Source organism: Puma concolor, chromosome A1 (assembly GCF_028749965.1).
Source record: "Puma concolor isolate L17-30 chromosome A1, mPumCon1.1.hap2, whole genome shotgun sequence".
NCBI lineage: Eukaryota > Metazoa > Chordata > Mammalia > Carnivora > Felidae > Puma > Puma concolor.
This window is the reverse complement of record NC_141667.1, coordinates 128,419,478-128,434,606: the sequence shown is the minus strand read 5'-3', so window position 1 is coordinate 128,434,606 and position 15,129 is coordinate 128,419,478. Positions and strand designations below refer to the sequence as shown.

The window sequence follows — 15,129 nt, the reverse complement described above, 5'->3', positions numbered from 1 at the left end:
ATGCCCGTTTACAGTTAAATTCCATCCCCTCCCTCTGGGCAACCGTGAATTTCCTTTCTGGCTGTATAAGTTAGCCTTTTCTTGGCATTTTATATAAATTGAATCATACAATGTGCGGTCTTCTGGCTATTTATATATTTCTTTATAACCCCAGTGAGGTTTTACATCCTCATCGTACAGATCCTCATTTCACAGACGAGGAAATGGGAACAAAGGGGCATCCAGTGACTTGTCCAAGGCCATGTGTCTGGCATGAGCAGAGAGTCTGATGCCAGGCCGACATAACCCCTGTACTCATCTGTACCTATTTTCTTTCTTAATGAACTTGCATAATAAAATCTCACCATCGTATCCTTTACATTTTGTTTGAAGTTTCACTGGTCTGTGAGGTCCTCGGGTCTGGAAACCACTGGCCTGCTTGTGTTGTTTCTTATCTTGCATTTCCTGCTTTCAGGTGGGTGGGCTAATGCATGAGCAGGGAGACACAGGTCCAAGATGGGCTCTGGGTCTGCTTCCCTGGGCCAAGAGACACCTGTAGTGAAGGCTGCACTCACTAGGGAGGAAACAACTGGAGTCTGGGACCAGAGGTCCTTTCTTCCCCTGCTGGGAGGGGTTCCTGTAGAGTGAACTTCCCACTGTCACCTTTCTGCCTCTGCCCACTTCTGTGGGAAGGAGGGGCTGAGAGGGATCTGGAGGTTCTAGACCAAGGGTACACCTGTTCTGGTGTTAGCTGCTTCCTCTGCCCCTCTACCCATCTAGTATTCCAGCACTGTTTTACCTGATGAAATCACGGCTGCTAGCAGAGAAACTTCCTCATCTGGGTGACGGGGAATTTGTCATAGAGGATTGGTTCCCATTTCAACCTCGCAGTCACCAGCTTCTATAAGGGCGTCTTCATCTGTGTGGCCTCGGAGCAGCCTTGCTTCCCTCTGAAACTGCAAGCCTTGTGATTATGTGTGTCAATTGGCATTTTTCTGTGAGAAGAGAAATCCAGAGTATCCTTTAAAGGAGAGGCCTTCTTCAAAACAAAACAAAACTGGATAGTGGCAGCATCTCTCTCTCTTTTTTTTTAATTTTTTTAATGTTTATTTTTGAGAGAGAGAGAGAGAGACAGAGCATGAGCAGGGGGAGGGGCAGAGAGAGAAGGAGACACAGGATCTGAAGCGGGCTCCAGGCTCCAAGCTGTCAGCACAGAGCCCAACGCGGGGCTCGAACTCAAGAACTGTGAGATCATGACCTGGGCCAAAATCAGACATTTAACCGATTGAGCCACCCAGGTGCCCCCGCATCTCTCTTTCAACAGCCTATAAGAGCCAGGACTCTGCTGGCACTTTACAATCATTACCTCTCTTCATTCTTACAATGGAACTGTGAGGCAGTTCCACTCCCACCTACACATGCTAAAAGCGAGGTATCGAAAAGATGAAGTAACCTTTCAGGTAACCGAAAAGTTTCTGGGTTTTCTCCTCACACCCTCCCCTTTTTATTTGAGGTGACATTCACATAATGTAGAATTAACCATTTAAAGGTGCCCGATTCAGTGGCATTTCGTATGGTCACAGTGTTGTACAACAGCCCCCTCTGGTCTAGTTCCAGATGTTCCTCACACCCAAGGAAGTCTCTGGACCCAACAAGTCATTCTTATTTCCCCTCTCTCCAGGCCCTGACAACCACTTGTCCGCTTTCTGTCTCTCTGGATTTGCCTATTCGGGATAATTCACGTAAACGGAGTCAGATGATACGTGACCTTCTGTGTCTCGCCTCCTGCACTCAGCATCACATCTTCAGCTTTCACCCGCGTGACGGCGAGCATCGGCCCTACATTCCTATTTATGTCTAACAACATTCATTTTATGGATTTACTGCATTTTATTGGCCCACTCACCCCCTGATGGGCATTTGGGCTGTTTCCACCATTTGGTCATCATGAATAGTGCTGCTGTGCTCACATATGTTCATGGACATGTCTCAGTGCCTGTTGTAGTTCTTTTAGGTATCTGTCTAGGAGTGGAATTGCTGGGCCATGTGATAATTCTTTGTTTAAGTTCTTGAGGAAACGACACACTGTTTCCACAGTGGCTGCACCATTTTGCATCTCCACCAGCAACGTACAAGAATTCCAGTCCTCCATATCCTCGCCAACCCTTCTTATTTTCCTTAAGAAAAGAAAAAAATTAGGGCCATCCTAGCAGGTGACAAGGGGGACTGCCTCTCACTGTGATGTTGATTTGCGTTTCCTTAATGACTCATGATGTTAGGCATCTTTTCATTTACATGTTGGCCGTTTGTATATTTTGTTTTTTCTTTGGAGAAATGCCTATTCAAATCCTTTGCCCTTAAAAAAAAAATCCTTTCTTTTTTTTTTTAGTTGTAAGTATTCTTTATAAATTCTGGATACTAGAGCCTTATCACATATATGATTTGCAGATATTTCTTCCCAGTCCATAGGTTGTCTTCACTTTCTTGATAGTGTCCTTCGCTGCACAAAAGTTTTTAATTCTTATGATACCCACCTCATTTTTTCTTTTGTTATTTGTGTTTTTAGTGTCCTGTCTGAGAATCTGTTGCCCATCTAAGGTTGTGAAGATTTCCTCCTGCATTTTGTAAATGATTTTTATAGTTTTAGTACTTCCATTTAGGTCTTTGGTCTATTTTGAATTCATTTTTTGTGTATGGTATGAGGTAGGGGTCTAACTTCATTTTTTGGCATGCGGGTGTCCAGTTTTCCCAGCACCCTCACTGCCCTTTTTTGGGATGCTCGTTTCTCGAGGCAGAGCCCAGGTTTCACTTCCTTTTCTCTGCCTTCCTCAGTGCCTTTGCCAGTGCCCGGCACATTGCGGGTGGGGGAGGCAACTGGGCATTGAGTGAATGAGTGAATGTGAGTGCCTGAGCCCCTGTCTTATCCCAAGAGGCAGCCCGCGCACGTGAGAAGCCCAGGGGCTGAGTGACCAGGTCCTTTTCTTTGATCTACAGGTGCAGCCAGCGTCATTGTCGGTCACCCTCTGGACACGGTCAAGGTACTTCAACCACGTTTGCCATTACCTCTTGGAAGGGGGCCTGGAGTGAGTCTGCCTCCAGGAATGCATCTGCTGTTTCTGATCCCAAGACAGTCTCCAGCCCAGGGCAGATTCTGTGTGCCAGCCCAGGGGGGGTGGGGCGCCAGGAAGACTGGTTTGGATCATCCTTCTCCTCTCGTTACTTGGCAGTGATTTTGTTTTTGTGAATGTTCCATTTCTGCCTTGAGGTTCTCATGGGCTGTGGGGGAGGGGGCCAAGGCAATGGTGAGTATCCCCTTAGTCTCTGTGGAACTAAGAAACTGGGAAACGCTTCAGATGTGAAGCGGCCTCGGAGTCCAAAATTTAAGGTTGGGTTTTAGGTGATTAGAAAAGATGTTCTGGGCATGGAAAGCAGTGCGGGCAGAGGCGGAGATGGGGACACTGCCTGGGGGGCCATGCTTGGGAAAAGCGTGGCCAGTGTTGCTGATGCATCAGGTTTCTGAAAGCACCTATAGGATCAGAGTCCAGGAAAGGTGGGTCAGCGCTTAATCTTTGGAAGCCTTCAGTATCAGGTTAGGACTGTGGATTTGGGCTGGGGTTGGCAACTGTTGTGAGGTGATGTAGTGCATGGAGTGTGAGGACTCAGTGGGGCCATCTGACATTGGGATCATCCATGCTCCTTGCTCTACACGTAGAGAAACTAGCCCGAAAGGGGAAGGGGCTTGCCTTAGGTCAGACAACCGCTTAAAGCATTGAAGAGTGAGTGAGTGCCCCCCGTCCTTGCCACCTGTCCCCAGGACTCAGAGCCTTACCCTAAGAGCATGGTCACGAATAGTGCCTTCTCACCCCTGACTTGAACATTCATGTCTAAGGCTCTGGCTGGATCATGCACAAAGAGGAGCTGTTCAGGCCCTTCCCAGCCGGCTGCTACAGTCCCTTTTCTCCCCGTCTTCCTCCTTTTGGGACAGTGCGCCCCTCTTAGGTCAGAGCCCCGGCCTGCTCTCTTCTTGACAGGGCGTCAGCCCATTTGTCTTGAATAATCGAAGATATTTCCTAGCTCCTTGTATCCCCCTATGGTCCTGTCTTTTGCTCATACATCAAACACCTACTAGACACTTGTTTTTGCAGGCAGTATGGGGATAGCAAGGCATCAGTAGGAGACAAAACATGTCCAATCCCTGCCCCTGTAGGCCTTCCGGCTACATTCCTGGCACAGGCAACCATTGTGTCTCCCGGGGAGAGTGTCCTTCCCCTACCCTCAGCGTGACCAGGAGCTGGTGGAGCTTTTGGAGGCATGCCCTCCCCACACAGGCAAGTCTGGCCACCTGAAAAGGTGGAGCTGTCCTCCTCTCCACTTTGCCCCTTCCTGATACATCAAATCCAGTCTCTGCCCAGCCTGAGAACCTCTTCACTCAGCACACTAGTCTGGTGATGCCAGCTTGCATGGCTGGCCTTGCATCCCATCCGGGGATGTGGCCCGGGGCCCTTGTAACTACTCAGAACAAGGAGCCTTCCTTCCTTTCTTCCGGCTGATGTTTTCTCTGAAGTTTCTGAGAAAGGTCCAGGCAAGAGGCTCAGAGTCTGAATCACCTGGAGGACAGTCTTTGCCTCCCCACCTATTCTCCCGTGCCCAGGGTGCAGCCCTTACCCTCCCCACGCTTTGCTTTTCTCGTCTGAAAAATGGGCAAAGAGCATCTCCTGGCAGGGCTGTCGTGAAGATTGTCGCTGTGGCACCGAGGCTAGAGTAATGAGTGAGACTTTCGCATCCTGATGAACACCCCTGCTGGGATGTTGGGAGTGCATTGTGACTTGTCCGAGGTCCCAGGGCTTGCCCTTGGAAGAGCCCAGCTAAAAGGACCTGGTCAGGCTCCTTCCCCTGCCCTTGGCTACCTCACCCAAGTATGAGAGCCAGCCCGTGGCTGCTTGCTGGCCGTGGAGCTGGGATCCGGATTCTCACCTGGCTCTCGGCACAGCTGGGGCATTTGGGGTGTACGCCTGATGCAGTGTGATTTACCAGGGTTTACTAATCAGGGCTCAGCTGCCTTTAGACCAGCTAGTGAACTATGGGAAAGCAAGTAGGCATTGTTGCAAGCCGCTACATCTGTCATAATTCGTTACAGCGGCAACAGGAAGCGAATAGAGGAAGACGGCTTTGTCCATCTGTGAAAGGGGATAGTATCCATGCTGCCTAGTGTTTGTGGGGTTCCGCGAGAGAAGTTCTGTAGGATGCCCCATGTTTCCCCAGGAGTGCAGTTGTCCTACACTGAATACAGGCACCTGTTATGACGGTGCACTGTGCTGCTGGCCACAGGGGCGGCCTCCTCAGGCGCTCAGCGTGGCAGGGAGACCATCGCTCCATGGTTTTGAAACTATTCTGTGATCTGGGTTTGACTCTTGAGTTGAGTTTCCTCGTGTACGGTTTGCTTGAGTGATTCGAGCCCACGAGTTTTTCAGTGGAACTTGATTCTTCTTGGGGACTCAACCTTTTTGTGGATTCGGTACCCAGAGGCATCCCTGTCAGCGCTGGGGCCAGTGGGAGAGGGCATTCGGCCTCTTTATGCCAGTCTTAAATGGGGACAAGAAAGAGGCCCGTGCCCACCTCCCCTTGCCTACGTTCTCATCCTGGTTGGGGATACCCCACCCCCAGGTAGACCTCTGTGGGTCTGCTTAATGGGAAGACCATGAATGCCCTGTTCTCATCTTGCTACACCTTCCAGGGTGTCTTCACCTCCCCTGACTTAATATTGCATTTCCTTCAACCAGCCCACACTCTTGACCCTGGGTCTCTTTTTCTCCATGGCACCTGTCATCATCTGGCATATATATTTGATTGGGAATTACCTTTTATTGGCTGTTTTTTTCCATCCCCACTTGGGTATGAGTTCCAGGAGGCCAGTAAGTTTGTTTTCTCTACCGCTGAATTTCCTGAGAGTAAATCAGTGACTGTTATAAAACAGGCGTTCAATAGTACTGGTTGAGTGAGTCAATCAATACATTTCTCTGATTATGAAAGCAATCTTTATGAAACATAGGATACCATTTACGTATCGTACCTGTAAGAGCGCTACAGATTGCCTGTGGCCAGCTGGGTTTCTAACACTGTTGTGATGAATGTCGAGCTCTTAGCCGTGCTGTTAGCCATGGTTATTAGCTCAGAGAGGGGGTGCGGAGGGAGAATGTTGGAATTTTTTTATTAAGAAAATGTATTCCCACATGAGCTGTGTACTGAAAATTATTTTTAAATTATGTAAGCTAAAAATAATGAAAGTAACTCCTGTCTATCGTAGGAAAGTTGGAAAATGAAATGCAGTTCAGTGCAGAAAAACATCACCCATGATTTTCCCCTCAGAGGCCGTCACTTTTATGATGTGTGTTCTGCCTAAGTTTCTGCTACCTGTCTACAGACTGAGCTCAGGCTGTTAGTGTAGAGTATTAGTCTGCCTCGTGGGTCTTAGTGGTCCCTGGACCCTGGATTCTAGGGGGCAGGGTCCAGATCATTCCTTCTGTGGGTCTCAGGGCTCCTTCTTACCAGTTTCAAGGGGGGTGCCCTGGCCCTTTTGTGGGCTTCCTCAGACCCTCTGTGGCTGTCAACTCATGCCCCTGATCACCAGAGCCAGCCTCCATCATAGGACACCACATCTTCCCCTCCAGCCCCTCCTTCATCCAGTGCAAAGGGGACACGTGCTAGGGCCATGCTCAGCTTGGGGACAGGAGGGAAATACGAGACGACCCTGCCATAGAGAGGGAGCCCAAATAAGCCATAATTAGAGAAAGGACACCATTGCAACATTTAAGTTCAGACCGAAAAGATGAGCAGGAACTGGAGGAAGAGCCTTCTGGGGGGAAGGAAGGGCTGATAGAAATTTCAGGCAGGGAGGGGAAGGGGGAAAGTGACATTCTAAGGACTTGGGGACGTGCCACGTGGTGGGCCCAGACGGCAGGAGCATGGAGAAAATGACATGCAGGGGTGAGAGGCAGGCAGTCCCAGGCCTCCTGGACGCTGGCAGAGAGGGTGGGGTTTACTCTAGGTTTGCTGGGAAGCCACCAGTGAACTTTGAATGGCAGTGGTGCGATTCACTGTGGTTGGAAGAGAACAGCGTGACTGCTGTGCAGATGCAGGCGAAGGGGTGAGAGGGAAGACCAGCCCATCCTCCAGCGGGGAGACCAGTGGGGAGACCAGCCCATCCTCCAGCGGGGAGACCAGTGGGGAGACCAGCCCATCCTCCAGCGGGGAGATGTGGGGGTTCCGGGGGGGTGAGAAGGACAAGTCGCTCTGCTAATACTGAGGACGGCAGAGTGTGGACAGCAGACAGAGCAGGGCCACGGATTAGTTTTTGTAGTCAAGAGACAGGGATCACATGTTGATCATTCAGGCATCACTTTGGAACAACAAACGGGCCTTTGTTCTTCTCTCAGACCAGGAAGACTTCTGCTATGTTCAGCAAGGTCTGAATGGGACATTGAGGGAGGCGGTGCAGGTAGAGGACAGAGCGCAGGCCTGGTGGGGACAGAAACCCAGCCCTCCTCCCTGGCCAGATCACTTGGGGCAGGGCCTTCCCCTCTCCGGGCCCCGGCGCCACAAGGTCAGCATCTCTGGGGCAGCGGGGATGTGAATGATCCCGTCCTGGGCCCTCACGTCACTGCATCTCTCCGCAGACTCGCCTGCAGGCCGGCGTCAACTACGGGGACACCATCAGCTGCATCCGCACGGTGTACAGGAGGGAGAGTGTAAGTGCCCCCCGCCCCGGGGCAGGGCCTGGAGCCGCACCCGCCAGGGACTCCCACGAACGAACGGCTCGAAGCCTGCCCAGGCCCGGGCACCGTGGCCACAGTCCTGACACCAGCCCATCGGGCGGGAGGCCTGATCATTGCTTTTGGCTCAGCGTCGCCTCCTGCCTCCTCATCTCACACCACCACACCTCAAGTGTCGTGCGTCACCTAAACTTAACCCTGACACCTTGTGCAGTGTTACTGGAGAGAGACCCGATTTTGTGTAACCTCTCTGGAGAAATTCTAAGGAATTTGGAGTCACAGGAAGGAGAAGTCCTGTGAAAACAGGGTGACCCGTCCATTTTCAAAGCCAAACGAGAAGTCACTAAACCACACACTCACTGGCTTCCCTTCCTGTGGCGGGAGCCAGGCCCTTCTTTTTTTTTTTTTTTTTAATTTTTTTTTTTTCAACGTTTATTTTTGGGACAGAGAGAGACAGAGCATGAACGGGGGAGGGGCAGAGAGAGAGGGAGACACAGAATCGGAAACAGGCTCCAGGCTCTGAGCCATCAGCCCAGAGCCTGACGCGGGGCTCGAACTCACGGACCACGAGATCGTGACCTGGCTGAAGTCGGACGCTTAACCAACTGCGCCACCCAGGCGCCCCGGGCCCTTCTGATTCCAGATGTCCAGCGCTGACTTGTACCTCAGGTTTCTTGAGACCAGGAGGCCCAAGATTTTCCTTTTCCAAGGGGAAAGCTGAATAATATTTTTTTAAGTTTGTTTATTTTTGAGAGAGAGGACACGCATGCATATGAGCGGGGGAGGGCCAGAGAGAGACAGAGAGAGAGAGAGAGAGAATCCCAAGCAGCTCCCACCCTGTCAGCGCAGAGCCTGACTCAGGGCTCGAACTCACAAACCCTGAGATCATGACGTGAGCTGAAATCCAAAGTCGCACACCTAACTGACTGAGCCACCCAGGTGCCCCAGTTTTGAATAATATTTTATAATTCTTGAGAATTAGCGTGTGCTTTCCGAAGACTTTCTCAGGCCCCTCTTTGGGGAGTTTAAAATACATTTTCTGATTTGTGATGAAATGACTATTTATTTATTTTAACGTTTATTTATTTTTGAGACAGAGAGAGACAGAGCATGAACGGGGGAGGGTCAGAGAGAGGGAGACACAGAATCTGAAACAGGCGCCAGGCTCTGAGCTTTCAGCACAGAGCCCGACACGGGGCTCGAACTCACGAACTGTGAGATAGTGACCTGAGCCGAAGTCGGACGCTTAACCGACTGAGCCACCCAGGCGCCCCTGAAATGACAATTTAAAGAAGGGGTCATTTACAAGCCCCGTGGCAGCCCTGGGCTTTCCCTTGAGTCCCTGGAAACCTGGCCCCATTGCTGACCACCACCTTTTCCACGACCTCCATCATAGGAGGTGCCCTGGGGCTCGGGAGCCTCCCATCCGCACTCGGAGATTTTCCTCAGAGGTGTGTTTTTTGTTTGGGTGTTCTAACTCTCTTGATAGGCTGCTTGACAACGGACTACAAACCTCACTCTAGCTGTTCCCGGCGATGTGCAATTCGTCACTCCCCTGAAAGGTGGCCATCAATTCTCCTTTTTGGCACACATGGTCCCCATTGCCTGCCAGCCAATGTCCCAGCGCCGGGGGTTTTGTGGGAACTGTGGGCGTTCCTTGGAGACACAGCCCTTTGGGGCTAAGTGATGTCCCACGTTATCTGGAGGAGCTTGTTTTGGAGGGAGGACCTGAGGCAGGCTGTGTGTGAACGTGTGCGTGGGAGGCGTCCTGCCTCTGACAGATAGGGCACAAACACCTAGGTCAGGATTAGCAGGTTTGTGTCGGCCCTGGAGTTTGTACAACAGCTTCCTGGTGCTTTTTCGCTTTTGGCACAGAGCTAAAAGTATGTGCTGGCCTAACTCCTCCAAGGGTCTCTGGAATTTTCCAGGTTTCAGAGGAGTGTCTGTGATGTTCCTCAAGAGTGCAGGGTGGAGGGGAGCCTGGGTGGCTCAGTCGGTTAGGCGTCCGACTTAGGCTCAGGTCATGACCTCACAGTTTGTGGGTTCAAGCCCTGCACTGGGCTCTGGGCTGACAGCTCAAGTTCTGTGTCTCCCTCTCTCTCTGCCCCTCCCCAGCTCGTTCTCTGTCTCTCCCTCCCTCTCTCCCTCCGTCACTCTCTCCCTCTCTCAAAAATAAATAAACATTAAAAAAAAATTTTTTTTTAAAAGAGTGTAGTGTGGAAAGGACCCTCTCCTCAGCCTGCAGCCCCCTCTCCTGTGGTTTCCGCGTATGTGCAGAAGCCTTCTGAGGACTCTGCTCCCCTTAGACCCTCCCCATAGACTTGGCCCATTGAATTTTAGTCACCTGTCAGTTTGTCTGGCCCTGTCCCCCTCCCCTTTCCTGCACCCAGAGCGTAGGCTCAGTGAGGGCGGCGAGGATTTCTTATGGTGTCCGCATGTCCCCCTGTCACCTGGCAGATGTTTCAGAGAATGGTGCTTGGCAAGTCTGTGCTACCCTCTAGGGCTCCTCGCAGCCTGATATCCGTCCAGCCCAAGAACACGGCCACCCTGGTGGCAAATACGGATTCCAGGCCCAGGACACCTAGACTCCGGAAACAAAACTGCATACACGCGCTGATTTCTCCGCCCAGGGCAAGAATGCCCTGGAGAGCACCCCCTCACCTGCCATGGCTCTCCTATCACTCAGCATCCTCTTGTATTCTTGTCACTGTCATAATGATTTATTTTTCCTGTAGTGTCACCTCACCAGCCTGCGGGCTCCCAGGCGGGCAGGGACTGTGTGGAGGGCAGCGTGGGGAGCTCGGCGCCTTGGCCTGCAGACGTCCCTGGGCCCTCATGCTCCACCGCCCTCGTTTTCCCACAGGTCTTCGGCTTCTTCAAGGGCATGTCCTTTCCCCTTGCCACCATCGCGGTCTACAACTCTGCGGTGTTTGGGGTCTTCAGTAACACGCAGAGGTTCCTCAGCCAGCACCACTGCAGGGAGCCCGGGGCCAGCCCGTCCGGCACCCTGTCTGACCTTCTCCTGGCCAGCATGGTGGCTGGCGTGGTCTCTGTGGGGCTGGGCACGCCCGTAGACCTCATCAAGATCCGGCTGCAGATGCAAACACAGCCATTTCAGGAAGGTAAGAGTAGGGGAGGGGTCCTGATGCCTGGGTACCTGCGACCCTTGGCTGGTTCGCCGGTCTGGGCTGCAGTTGTTAATATCCTTTTTATTGAGCAGAGCATCTGCATTGTCACGTGATTGTCTATAATGATTCTTCTTATCTGTAGTATCTATCATTAATTAGATGATTAATCAATTGTTCTGTGCCAGGCGCCTACCTAGAGCCCTGTGTATGTTCACTTAATTGGTCTTCATAACAATTGTGTAAGGCAGGTGCTATTACTGCGTCCATTTTGCAGAGGAGAAAACCAAGTCTCTCAGAGGTTGAGACACTTATACAAGGCCACACAGCTAATGACCGGTGGGTGAGGAGCAGCTACATAATTTGCAGTGTCCAGTGTGGGAGGAAAATGTGGGATTCTTTATCGAAAAATTATTAAGAATTTTCAAAGAGCATCCCAGAGCATTAAATCAGGCATGGGGACCTGAGGAACTCACAGATGGATCTCAAACCCACACACTTGTCCACAACACCAGGGTGTGCAGCCAGGACGTCTCATACCTAGACCACCAGCTGTAGGGGGTGAGGGGTCACTCCTCTCCCCCTCCTTGACTTTGTAGTTAGAGCTTCATTTCTTGGTGTGCTACACAGCAACCCTGTACCACATGCCGAGTCTGTTACTTCCTCTCTGCTGAGAAAGGAGTTTCTGTGTCTTTTCCTGGGAGTGGTTTTGATAAAGGAGGATGGAAAGAACGGGAAGGCACTTGGTGTGCAGAGTAAAAAGTGCCAGCTTGCACGGAAGGACAAGCTGGGGGCCTTAGGTTTCAATCCCTCCACGTACGGTTCTTGACTCTGACTGCACTCTGTCTCGTCAGGTTAAGATACGCCCCTGCCTGGGCCACTGTCTCCTTTCTGTATAATGGAAGGGCTGGATCTGTGGTGCTTCCTGACAACTCAGATGTCTGGTCTGGGCTGACAGCTCTCATGGATAAGACTCCTCTCCCTGGCAGCCTTTTGAATGACCTGTATGTGATGTCTCTGCCCTCAGAGGCTGGGGCTCAGCTGGGTTCCACAGTCAAAGCCCTGTAATATACTGGGGAGCATTCCAGCCAGCCCAGCAGCTCTTCTGCCTTGATTCAGCCCGCACATCTTGTCCAGCCCAGGATGTATTCGGGACAAGGCTGTACATTCTCTGAGCACGATGCTGGTATCCCCACTGGGGCATGTGGAGGGCCTGGGACCAGCGGCCCTAGCCAGTTGCGTCATGCCTCAAGGATGCTCAGTACCCCCCAGGCCCACGGTCACTGTCATCATGTGGGTGACACAGGGCAAGAAACAGGTTGGCTCATCTGGAGGGTTACAGCACACCCCTGTTGGGACCTCTAAGAGACCTGCGGGGCAAGGGAATCCCACCTCCACCTGTTTGACATACTGAGTCATGTCTTGGTACAACTTAGTTGAGTCGAAGGGTTGCACCTCACAGAAATGTCTGAAGCTTGCTGATCTGGTCCTGTCCCAGAGGCAAAAGCAAAGATGTAGAGGAATGAACATCATGAACAGACTGACAACAGGGAGTCCTGGCCCCCAGCCTGGTGTTTTCTCTGTCCTATTTCAGGAAAGCTTTATGTCCATCTCAGGCAGAGAGGAACTCTCTCCTTAAGTCTTAAAACTCTTTGGGTCTGGATGTTGGAAGATTTACCATTGATGAGTCTTCTGCTCCTGGGGGCAGACCTGCGTCCTTCACAACCTGGGCACTTTGACCCCGGAAAGGGAGAAAAAAGGGCTAGGCGTGCGTGTGCCTACTGCTGGAGGCGAGGCACAGCCAGCCCGGACACCAGGGGAGGTGTTTCTCAAGAAATGCCTTCCTTAGGAAAGCCTGGGACATTTGGAGGCAAATTAAGTGATTCCATCCTCTGTCCTGCCCTCTCCCACCCTCAACCTTCCCCACAGAGGGTGCTAGAATGGTGGCTATAACCTGGCAGGCCAAGGCCTGAACCACAGGGGATCTTGAGGCCAGGCTAAAAGCCTCTGGCGCTTGGAGGAAGGATGGGAGACAGTCCAGGAAGGGCCAGACCCAAGAAGGGTCCCAAAGCTGGGTGCAACCAGCCAGTTTTAGGGAGCTGGGCAGCTGCACAGCTCACTGGATGCCTGACTGTGTGTGTGCCTTTCAACTCACACCCCAGCTCGACACTGTAAGGTCTGTATAGCTGTTAGCCCTGTTCATTTACCCAGCACACTAGGTACGCACTTGATCTGGGCCAGCACAGCACTGAGGGTCACCTGTGCTTGCTCACCAGCAACCAAGAGAGCCTGACGTATAGCCCTCCCAGGCTATAGCCCTCCCAGGCTATAGCCCTCTCTTTAGCCAATCCCTCGAGGCAGCAACAGAAAATGAACATGTGTTTATTCTGTCCTTTTCAATGTGCCACGAAACTGGCCTTTTGTGGACTCAGGGGAGGCTCTTAATAAGAGGACAGGGGAATTTCCTGCAGGCAAACATTTCTCAGCTCTGCAGTTCTAAGTCTTAGCACCTGGGCCCCCCGGGGCTTAGCTGGCAGGTATGAGGACAAAGGCGGTTTACCTGAGCAAGTGCAGGGAGGGTAGAAACGAGGACTGTAGCATCCGCCTGGGCTGTGCTCCCCAAGCCTCTAGTCTGGGCTCAGCCAGATCACAGCAGTGGGGGCTGAGTAGCTAGTATTTACTGAACCTGTATCCTGTGCCAGGCACCATGTGAAGAGCTCAGTGTGAGTCTCATCTTCCTAGCAACCCCGTTCCTAGACCTTTACAAAGGGGAGCCCGAGGCATGTCCTTAGGTTCCTCCCCCGGGGGGAAGTGGAGTGACTCAGGGCCCACTGGTGCTGTTTCTTTGTCTGCCCGGATGTAGAAGCAGCTTTGATAACACTCCTCGGGCCTTGGCACAAAGTTACCACAAATCTAGCATCGGTCTTGAGGGAGAAAGTGGGCTGGGAGCACGTCTCCAAAAGGACATGGTTTAAAGTAATAGGCCCCGCTCCTGGAATCCAAGGGATGGGTGTGAATTCTGTGTCTGCCTGGTCTGTTGTTCACCCCCAGTCCAGCTGCCTGGGGCGGGAGAGAGGGGGTGGGGGCTGGGGGGAGGTCTTTGGTAGCTATCATTGCTGCGGGGTATGGAGCAGGAGAGGCTGGCATTGGGCCACCAGGCCATACTTTGCGCTAGGAGCCTCTCCAGGAAAGCGGAAGGACGCGGCTTTCTTTTCCTCGTCCCTCAGAAACCCTCTAGGCCAGAGATGGAAGGCTCAAAGACTCACTGAGACCTGGGAGGTACCATAAGTGAGCAGAGGTACCTGGAAAATGTACCCACTTCCGTTTTACTTGACACCCACAGCCCTCCTAACCCACATCTCATTTTTCCTCTTTTGACTGAAACGTGGACACAGAACACGTTTCACTTTCGCTATCACTGTGCCGTTGCAAAAGCAGCAGCTCAAGCACGAGTCCGCTTTGGTGCCAGGGAAGGCAGCAGGGAGTGGTGGGGACTGTGGCAAGGGTGGCTCACATCCTGTCTGAGGGGTCAGCTATGACCCCATCCCAGGTCCCAGTTGCCGCATGGCCTGGATTGGAAATTGTCAGACAAACTAATTAAGAACAAAACCAGACACAAACACAACGCCATGAAGCCCGAAGCACTGTGTGGACTGGATCAGCGTGTGGCTGGTCCTGACTTACCAGCTTGTGGTCTTGGTTCTGGGTCAGGTCCGCTCCTTGTGGTGACCGTGCTGAGCTGGGCGTTTGCAGGCAGCCTTGGGCAGGGCTTGTGGGATTGTCCGCGGTTTGTGGCTTTACCCCAGAATTGTCCAAACCACTTCCTGGGTAGAGACGATGGGACGTGAGAGACTGTGCCCATATACTGAAGCTGGGTGCCGGGGGTCTCTGGCATCTTTGCTTTGGGACATGTGACAGGTAGAATGGAGGCCACGTCAAGGTCAGAGTTCAGCTCAGCTGAAGGCTTGCAAATATAGCACCAGGGAGCTCATCCTGATTATCTACCAGTGGTGACCTGTGGTTGAAAAGGTACAAAAGACATGAAGCTCCTGGGTGGCTCGTGGCTCAGTCAGTTAAGTGTCTGTCTCTCGTCTTGGGCTCAGGTCCTGATCTCACAGTTTGTGGGTTCGAGCCCCGCATCAGGCTCTGTGCTGACAGTGCAGAGCCTGCTTGGGATTCTCTCTGTCTCTCTCTCTCTCCCCCTCTCCCTCCCTCCCTCCTTCCCTCCCTCCCCTCCCCTCCCCTCTCTGGCTCTC

General features: G+C 52.1%; 1 protein-coding gene across 6 annotated transcripts in view; it reads left to right on the top strand.

The window, feature by feature from the left end:
- Positions 1-15,129, top strand: part of SLC25A48 (solute carrier family 25 member 48) — a 51,402-nt gene that overhangs the window by 11,593 nt on the left and 24,680 nt on the right. For all 6 annotated transcript variants that reach the window (XR_015250063.1, XR_015250062.1, XM_086703560.1 and 3 more), the window contains exons 2-4: positions 2,974-3,017; positions 7,653-7,724; positions 10,612-10,870. Coding sequence is in view for 4 of the 6 variants with exons in the window: in XM_086703560.1 (XP_086559686.1) it covers positions 2,974-3,017; positions 7,653-7,724; positions 10,612-10,870 (375 nt within the window). In the remaining 2 variants the exon portion in view is untranslated. The remainder of the gene's footprint in view (positions 1-2,973; positions 3,018-7,652; positions 7,725-10,611; positions 10,871-15,129) is intronic.